The 9514-nt window shown below is 50.8% G+C and overlaps 1 protein-coding gene across 6 annotated transcripts in view; it reads left to right on the forward strand.

Moving 5' to 3' along the window:
* The window catches only part of LOC124039583 (ras-responsive element-binding protein 1-like), a 73607-nt gene extending 65841 nt beyond the window's left edge, over window positions 1-7766 (forward strand). For 5 of the 6 annotated variants that reach the window (XM_046355703.1, XM_046355706.1, XM_046355709.1 and 2 more), the window contains 5 exons: window positions 273-462; window positions 1079-3806; window positions 4140-4325; window positions 4917-5717; window positions 5825-7766. In XM_046355703.1, coding sequence (XP_046211659.1) covers window positions 273-462; window positions 1079-3806; window positions 4140-4325; window positions 4917-5717; window positions 5825-6480 — 4561 coding nt within the window. In that variant the 3' untranslated portion in view covers window positions 6481-7766. The remainder of the gene's footprint in view (window positions 1-272; window positions 463-1078; window positions 3807-4139; window positions 4326-4916; window positions 5718-5824) is intronic. The other variant, XM_046355704.1, reaches the window with a different exon arrangement.
* Window positions 7767-9514: the final 1748 nt, after the last annotated feature.

The raw sequence follows: 9514 nt of genomic DNA on the forward strand, positions 1-9514 counted from the left end.
AAGCTGTGTGTAATCCCCCTCGGGCACCTCGTCACAGGGTGGCCGATAAGAGGGCTGGCCCTAGGAGACACTGAGCAGCTGTCCCTCTCAGCGCCTAACGAGGTCTGCTCCATCACTGCCACAGGACGTGCTGAGAGTTATCCACACACATAATTTAATTTACACATGATTTGATTTAAGTGTGTTCTTACACCCAACTACAACACAGTACTACAACATAGTAAAAAAATCACTGTATAATATAGCATCATATTTCTGTGTCTTGTCTCTAGGTGTGACCTGTGCTGCCTCTCCTTTCGGACCCACCGCGGCCTGCTGCGGCACAACGCCGGCATCCACAAGAAGATGCCCACGGACCCCGGCGGACGGCCCTTCATCCAGAACAACCCGTCCATCCCCTCTGGCTTCAACGACCTGGCCTTTATCGACTTCTCCTGCCGCAAGTTTTCTCACATCGCCCAGGTCAGAGGAGAAGTTGTGGACAGAATAATGTTGCTGATGCTCCCAATGCTACTGATACTACTAATTAATATGATTATGAAACTGATACTACTAGTATGTTGGTCATCTCTCACACAAGCAGTTATGTAAAGTAGTTAAGTAAAAATACTTTTAAGTATTAGTTTTCTATACATATTTGACAACTTTTACTCCATGCATAATAATGTACTTTTTACTCCATGCATTTTTCCTGACACTCAATAGTACTCCCTGGTCGTCCCTACTGTCTCTGATCTGTCAGACTCACTAAACACATGCTTTGTTTGTTAATTGTCTGAATGTTGTGCCCCTAGCTATCTGTAAAAAAAAGAAAATTGTCTGGTTTGCTTAACAAAAGGAATTTGAAATGATTTATACTTGAACCTTTTATACTTAAGTACATTTAAAACCAAATACTTTTAGACTTTTACTCAAGTAATATTTTACTGGGTGACTTTCACTTTTATTTGAGTCATTTTCTATTAAGGTATCTTTACTTTTACTCAAGTATAACAATTAGGTACTTTTTCCTCCACTGCACACAGGGCCTAAGTCTGCTCTTCCACACTCTAACCTCATCTGTCTGTCTCTCCAACAGGTCTGGTGTGAAACCAATCTCCGTCGGTCCACCAGCAAGTTCCACCGTTTTGTGTGCGAGGCCTGCGACAAGGCCTTCCCCCTACACTCGGCCCTAGACCTGCACAAGACCACCATTCATCAGCAGCAGCAGCCGTCGCCCGTAGGGGGCGGCCAAGAGATCCCTGCCGTCCAGGAGAAGCCAACAACCCCGCCCCCTCAGGCCAGCTTCCTGGAATCCCTGGGTCTTCAGCACATTTCCCAGGTCAAGCCTCAGCCTTCTGAGGATGAGGTCCGTCAAGCCCAGCTGGACAGTATCCGGGTCATCCAGGTGGAGCCTCCGGACTCCACCCTGCCCCAAGAGGCGGCTTCCACAGCTTCTGGATTTCTGGGCGGCCTGGGCTTGGTGGCTGCTTCGTCCCTGCAGGGCCTGTCCCAGAGGGAGGCCCTCAGCCTGTTCTCCCTGCAGCCCTTCCCCACGGGCTTCCTCTTCCAGCCGGACAGTAGCACTGCTGTCAAGCCTGTCTGTGGCGAGGCTGGCCTGATTGAGCTGGCTGACATCCAACAGATCCTGAAGGTGGCCTTGGCCGCCCCCGGTCAGATGGGCCTCCTGCCGACACTGGCCAAGGCCCCGCACCAGGGAGTGTCCGGCCAGGCCCAGGCGGCCAGCTGCAAGCCCATGCCCCCGCTGAAGCCAAAGCCTATGGTGGCACCGCGCTCCAGCCCGGCTGCCTCCATGCCACTGCCGCTCCAGAGCACCCAGCAGGCTTCCCTGGGCTGCATCAGCCCCAGCCTGCCCCCACCACCCAGCCAGCTGCTCAATATGCCCCAAGAGTCTTCATCATCATCATCATCATCATCGTCATCCTCCTCTTCCTCGGGCAGCCAGGCCTCCCTGGAGAAGATGCAGATGGAGGCGGACTGCATGGGCGATGCCCACATGCCCAACGACTTGACGGAGCTGCAGATCAAACAAGAGGAGGGCCAGGCGGCCGGGGGAAAGAAGGGGTCAGGAGGGGCCAACCGCGGGGGTGCGAAGGCATCCTACCCCTGCCGTTTCTGTGACCAGGTGTTTGCCTTCTCCGGGGTGCTGCAGGCGCACATGCGCTTCCACCTGGGCATACTACCGCACCAGTGCAACATCTGTGACTACGTCGCACCCGACAAGGCCACGCTCATCCGCCACCTGCGCACGCACAGCGGCGAGCGCCCCTATGTGTGCCGCGTCTGCCACTACCCTTTCACCGTCAAGGCCAACTGCGAGCGCCACCTGCGCAAGAAGCACATGAAGAACACAAGGAAAGAGATTGAGAAGAACATCAAGTACGTCTCGTCAACCACCACCCAGGATCCTTTGGAGCTGGTTGCTGCCGGCGACACTGCCTGCCGCTTCTGCGGTGAGGATCTAAAGAGCTACCGGGCTCTCCAGATCCACCTGCGCACCCACAACGGCTGCCAGCGCAAGCCCTTTGAGTGCCGGCGGTGCGGGGCGGCTTTCCTGGCCAAGAGGAACTGCATCCACCACATGCTCAAGCAGCACCCAGAGGTGCAGGAGCGGGAGATCGAGGAGCACATCGCCACCCTTCTCCCCGCCATCACAGCCTCCACCTCCAGGGCCAGCCCCAGCAACCCTCTGGCTCTCAACGGCCTCACGCACAACCCCACTGCCACCCTGCAGCAGGTCAAGATTGAGGATCTCAGCATCTACTCCTCCTCTGGTGACCTGGATCAGCCCTTGGACTTCTCCAACAAGAGCCGCGGGACAAGCAGCACTGCGGGGAGCCTGACCGGGTCTCCTGGGATCAAACTGGAGACGGTCAGCCCAGCAGCTTACGACTGCTCCATGGAACCTATTGACCTGTCCATCCCCAAGAACCCCAGCAAGAGGCTGAAGACAGACACCACCGCTGTTGCCCCGGTGAGCGTGGAGCGCAGAGAGATCAAAAAGGAGCTGCTCTTCCCCAGCGTACTGGACCACCTCCCCTCAGCCCTTCAGCTGGACAAGAGCACTGAGGAGAAGCTGACGACCCCCCAGTCTGGCTCTTACCAGCTCCCCCCAGTGACCCCCTCCCCGTTCCCCATTGGCACCACCACAAGCCGGGCGCTCCGTCTCAAGCCCCTACTGCCCAAACCAGCCTCTACCTCCTCATCCTGCTCTCTGAAAGAGCTTCCCCCTTTGGCTTCCATCGCCCAGATCATCTCCTCTGTCTCGGGGGCTCCAGACCTACTCAAGAGGGAGCCAGATAACAAGGCTCCTGCCGCCCTCAACGGCCTCCAGACAGAACCGGACCGTCCAGCTGGGGGTGACAACAGCTCAGAAACATCGATGGAAGAGCTCCCCCTAGAGGGCTTGTCCAGAAAGCGCACTAGAAAGAAGCCAGTGAGCCAGGCCAAGACTATGGCACCTGCCTGTGTGTCCACGCTCGAGCAGAACACAGGCAGCGGCTTGGACCTGGAATCCAGTGGCGAGTTTGCCAGCGTGGAGAAGATGCTTGCCACCACCGACGCTAACAGGTTTAGCACCTACCTGCAGACGGGGGCGGCAGAGCTGGGGAGGCGGAACGAGGGGAGACAGAGCCCGGGAGAGGAGAAGGAAGAGAAAGAGTCACCACCTCAGTCTGTGCCGCCCCAGTCCAAAGGAGGGAAGAAGAATGCCTACTCTAACTCAGTGCAGAAGATGACCTGTCCCTTCTGCCCCCGGGTCTTCCCCTGGGCCAGCTCCCTGCAGAGACACATGCTCACACACACTGGTGAGCCATCGGGAAACACACACGCGCACACACACATACACACACAGCTGGCTGAGACAGATTGGATAACTCCCCGAATACCCAACACACAGCTGTCATAATAAGTCATGTTGAAATACTGCGTAAATAGACAAGTCACAACGATGCAATGATACCTGGAAGATACTGTTCAGTAATGTAGAAAAACGTTATACAAGATAACTCCTTCATTTCTTGGAATTGTACTATTCATTTGACAGGTTTTTCTAAAGGGTCTAACTGTGTGCATTTAGCATATTTCAAACTTCCTGTGGGTCCACAACATGTCCCTAATACTTCTTATGTGACGTTCAGTCTTCTCTAATGTGCTGTCGGCTACAGGTCAGAAGCCCTTCCCCTGTCCCAAATGTGACGCCTTCTTCTCCACCAAGTCCAACTGTGAGCGCCACCTGCTGCGCAAGCACGGCGTGACCAACCGCTCTCTGCGCCGCAACGGACAAGTATCCAAGAACGGCGATGAGGGTTCACACGACAGCGCAGGTAAGAAACTGTACTATACTGTATTGTAGTATGCGGTATTCTAGTATGCGGTATTGTAGTATACGGTATTGTAATATTCGGTATTATAGTATGTGGTATTGGAATATACGGTATTGTACTGTATTGTAGTATGCGGTATTCTAGTATGCGGTATTGTAGTATACGGTATTGTAATATTCGGTATTATAGTATGTGGTATTGGAATATACGGTATTGTACTGTATTGTAGTATGCGGTATTCTAGTATGCGGTATTGTAGTATACGGTATTGTAATATTCGGTATTATAGTATGTGGTATTGGAATATACGGTATTGTACTGTATTGTAGTATGCGGTATTGTAGTGTAATATATGGTATTGTAATATTCGGTACTGTATTGTAGTATGCGGTATTCTAGTATGCGGTATTGTAATATACGGAATTGTACTATACAATATTGTACGGTATTGTACTGTACGGTATTGTAGTATACGGTATTGTACTGTACGGTATTGTAGTATTCGGTATTGCACTGTACTGTAGTACTGTACTGCTATTCTGTAATAATCCATTTGTAATTTGACGGTTCATTTTGTGTGTTTTTTTCTAGAGAGTTCCGAGAATGAGCAGACTGCAGGAGAGGTTTTGGATCTGAGCAGCATGGACCCTGATCAGAAAGGCGACTCATACGAGTCGCCAAACGCAGACCAAACACCAGACATTGCTGAGCAGCTGCTAGGAGAGATGGAACCGCAACCTAGCAACAACAAAACCAGCAACAATTATGAAAATGAAGACTATGATGACAATGATTCACAGAGCAACAAGAGCTTGGACCTCAACTTCGCCAGCAAGCTCATCGACTTCAAGTTCTCGTCGGATGGCGAGCAGCCTCAGACCTCCCTGGGTGGAGAAAGGGTGGTTGTGGCCGAGCCGGAGAGGGTGATGGACGTCCAGCAGCAGGACCAAGACTCCTCCAAGTACACCTGCAAGAACTGTAAGAAGAACTTCCGCTACGCCGCCACCCTGGCTCGCCATGAGAAGGCTCACCTTTGTGAGAGTGCACCCCCCGAAGAGTCTTGTGGAACGGAGGGGACCGGGCCAGGCACAGAGCTCCCCAATGCTACTACAGCCACCACCGAGGAGGAGGATCAGGAGGAGGAGGGAGAGAAGGAGGTTCCGGAAAGCGAGGGAGCGGGAAGTGTGATGGACAGCGGCTCGGAGGAGGAGGAGAAAGAGAAGGAGGAGAGGAGCGATGAGGAGGGGGGCTTGGCAGAACCAAAGAACGGAGAAGGAGAGGTGGGAAGAGGGTCGGGAAGCAAAGCAGACAAGAGGAAGAAGATCTGTAACGTGTGCAGCAAACGCTTCTGGTCACTGCAGGATCTGACGAGACACATGCGCTCTCACACAGGTACTAGTTAATTCTATTGTTGTAGCTTTACTTTCTTTAAAGATATTCATACCTGGCCCTGCTCTTGTGTATGTGTGACTATTGATCTACCTGTTTATATTTTTAAGGCGAGAGACCCTACAAGTGCCAGACGTGTGAGCGCACCTTCACCCTGAAGCACAGCCTGGTGAGGCACCAGCGGATCCACCTGAAGCCACGGGGCAGCGATGGAGCTGATGCCAACGGGGCAGAGGCCCCGGCCGGAGACTCGGCTAGCGAGGAGGGAGAGTGCACCCCAACCAGCACATGTCCTCCTTCAGAGAACGAGAGCGAGGGCACTGGAGTGGCCAGGGAGGGAGCTGAGAAAGAGGCCCCTCTACCAGGCTCCACATCCCCGGACCAGTCCCTGTCCACCACTGAACCAGCCCAGTCTGAGTCAGCTACGGTGGCTGTGGCTGAGCTGCTCATTAAGCCAGCCTCGGAACCTGTTCTGGACCCATCTGTAGAACAGGCCTCGGACAACGTCTCTGAAATAGCTGTAGAACTAGCTGCTGTAGAATCAGCCTCAATAACAGCTAGTAATACAGCCACTGAACCAGCAACAGAAACCCCCAAAGAATCCTCCACAGAGTCCCCCACCCCACAGCCCTCTGATGTAACCCCAGAGAAAGACCCAGAGGGCCCATCGGAAGGCTTCATCCAAGGCCTACTGGAGATCCACACCAAGCCACCCCGGGAGTTCATCCTACCTGCCGGCGAGGCTCCCTTGGTGGGCGTGGAGTGAGGGAGCCCCAGTCTCTGGTTCTCTTTACGCAGTGGATGCCACAGTGCCATAACATAGAAGTACCCCCCCCCCCCCCCAATAATGCAAGACGATGAAATCAAGAAGAAACACCTTGTTTCTAAGTGCCTTACTACTTCTATTTTTTATTTTTTTTGCTATATCTTTATCTACGGAGGATCTAATTTTATAGCTTTTTATGATGATTACATAATTGTTTTTGGAGTCTATATAGAGATGACCTTTGAATAAGCAATAAATGAAATCTCATTTACCATGACCGATTTATGACACGATCAAGTGTGTGACAGACGTAAAATAACCGTTATTGTGTATTTAAACCACAGTCGTACCTTAAAAACAATGCAGAGACTGAGTCAGTTCACAGCAGTGGAGATGGTCACTCATGTAACTGGAAACACCGCTAAAGCAGACAACTGTCAGGCCGTCATAAAGGTGTCCTGAAAAAAGACTGGCGTTGTTCTCTCTCCTTCGTCTTGATTTACTCCCTCATCCCTGATTACCAACGTCTACAGTCTCTATTTTTGTTTGCAGAATACATGAATGAACTGTGACGTGATTTGGTGTGAGGCGACAGGTGACTCAAAGAAAACAGACTTGACAATGGATAACCTGGAGCAACCGAGAACTCTGCTTTTGTCTTTGGTTTTTAACATGCCCTCTTCCCATAGGTTCTCTATCTTTTCAGAAGTAATATGGGCAATATTTGCCTGAACAGTGTGTTTTTTTTTTCAGAATCATTCTCATTTAATTCCATGTGCGTTGACCATGTTGCATTTGGAGTATTCTGTGTGTTATTCGTTCAGGTGTCGGTGGGGGGATATAAGGTTTTTGCGTAAATTGAGCTTTTCCTGAACAAAAGGGCTTGATATGTGTATCTCCCCCATCTCTCACAGTCACCCTCTAGCGTTCCTAGAAACCTCTCTCGGAGGTCCCATGTTGTCTGTACTACCACCAGTGTGTCGAGCTTGTGTCCACTTTCCCCTCTTCCCTAGTGGCAACTCATTTTCTTGCCGCTAATTTAGACGTCTTCCAAAAGGACTGTCACTGTGTTCTTAAAGCCTTACCTGTGGTTCTGCTGGGTTATTTTATATGCAGAACTCACCTCGTGCTCTAGGTGGAACACTACTCAGTTTTGTCTACTTTAACTAGTCGCCCTGCTGCCTCCCGTTTGGGCAATACCTCCCTTCCACCACCCACCTCACCCCCCCCTTCCACCACCCACCTCACCCCCCCCTTCCACCACCCACCTCACCCCCCTTCCACCACCCACCTCACCCCCCTTCCACCACCCACCTCAACCCCCCTTCCACCACCCACCTCACCCCCCCTTCCACCCACCCACCCCTTCCACCACCCACCCACCCCCCTTCCACCACCCACCTCACCCACCACCCACCTCACCCCCCCTTCCACCACCCACCTCACCCCCCCCTACCACCACCCACCTCACCCCCCTTCCACCACCCACCTCACCCCCCTTCCACCACCCACCTCACCCCCCCCCCTACCACCACCCACCTCACCCCCTTCCACCACCCACCCAACCCCCCCCTTCCACCACCCACCCCCCTTCCACCACCCACCTCAACCCCCCTTCCACCACCCACCTCACCCCCCTTCCACCGCCCCCTTAGCCCAAGAGTATATTTCCGAGGTTGGACTCAAATGTCAATCATGTCACCTTGCAAGGCTGAATTTTGTAGAAATGTATTTCCTTTTTTTCCTTCTAATTTTCTATAAAGAAACCTCAGAAGCAAACATATGAAACCTCATGGCGCACATATGAACTGTAAGACGCAGGCAGCATCGGCTGGAGGCTGACGGACAGCCACAGAGCAGAGAGCACTGGACTAGTCAGGCGCCGCCGGACAACTACCCATCTGGCACTAACAACATACAAACAAACCTACTACTACTACGACAATAAACGGCTAAGCAATCAGAGAGAGAATGAACCGAAGTGAATTTCTGAGCTGTGTTTGGAACTTCAACGTAACACAGAGTATTAAGTGGGGGGGTGTTGACAGGTGGCGAAGCTGCTACTCCATGCAGAAGACTGTCCTTTAGTGGCTGTACACCGGTATCTCCCCCATCCCAACCCTGCTCTCAGGCACTGGGAAAGTATTGGCAGACTCGAATGCAAAATGCAATCCTGTCCTCAAAAAACACTGTCAAGGGACTCTGCTTCTCTCATTTGTCCCTGTGTGGGTGTGTGATTATGAGTCCCATAAGAATGCACATGGACTGTTTTTATTGTATTTATTTGGAAACCCAGTGAGGGGTGAAGAGATGTGACTTGAGGAGAAGCCATTTATGATTACGACATTGATGCTGCAGAGAATAATGGATTCAAATCTACAAAATGGTCGCCCAGCATCGGCCTGGAACTTCGATTATCACTATTGATTCTAAAGCTTTATGTACACCATTGTACGTGTTTTATAGATTATGTGGATCTATTTTCTTTTTCTTTTCTTTTTTAGTTTGGCAAAGATATTTTTTCTTCTCAGATATATAAATATGTATAAAACTGTGAAATTAATTGTGTATAATGGGTGAGTTTTAGGTTAGTTTTGCATGTAAACCTTTTGTTCAATTAAGGATTTTCTTTTTTTCTCTCGCTCTCAGGGTCTTTATAAAATGCATATTCAATACTTCATTTTCCTGAGTTGCAAGAAGTTCTTCCAAGTCATGATTTTATTTGTAATGCTTAACTGTCAATCACTACATTTAGCACTTGATTGTGAACTCAAATCAGGAGAACAGAGAAAATGATGTGCTCAAATCCTCGTGGTTGAAAGCGTAGACGAGACTATTTTCATCAGCATTCTTTTTGAACGGTATACACATAAACAAGGTGTTTTTCCTTTTTTTTGTCTCCTTTTGATTTTTAATTTTTATCCCTCACTTCAAATTTCTGTCACCCTTGACCATATTATCCTCTCTCGTTTTGAAGAGGAAATCAAGTCGTGACTCTGTAAAAAAATTAAGTGGCTGTCTGTGTCACTGTCTG

The sequence above is a fragment of the Oncorhynchus gorbuscha genome, linkage group LG07 (assembly GCF_021184085.1).
Source record: "Oncorhynchus gorbuscha isolate QuinsamMale2020 ecotype Even-year linkage group LG07, OgorEven_v1.0, whole genome shotgun sequence".
Classification (NCBI taxonomy): domain Eukaryota; kingdom Metazoa; phylum Chordata; class Actinopteri; order Salmoniformes; family Salmonidae; genus Oncorhynchus; species Oncorhynchus gorbuscha.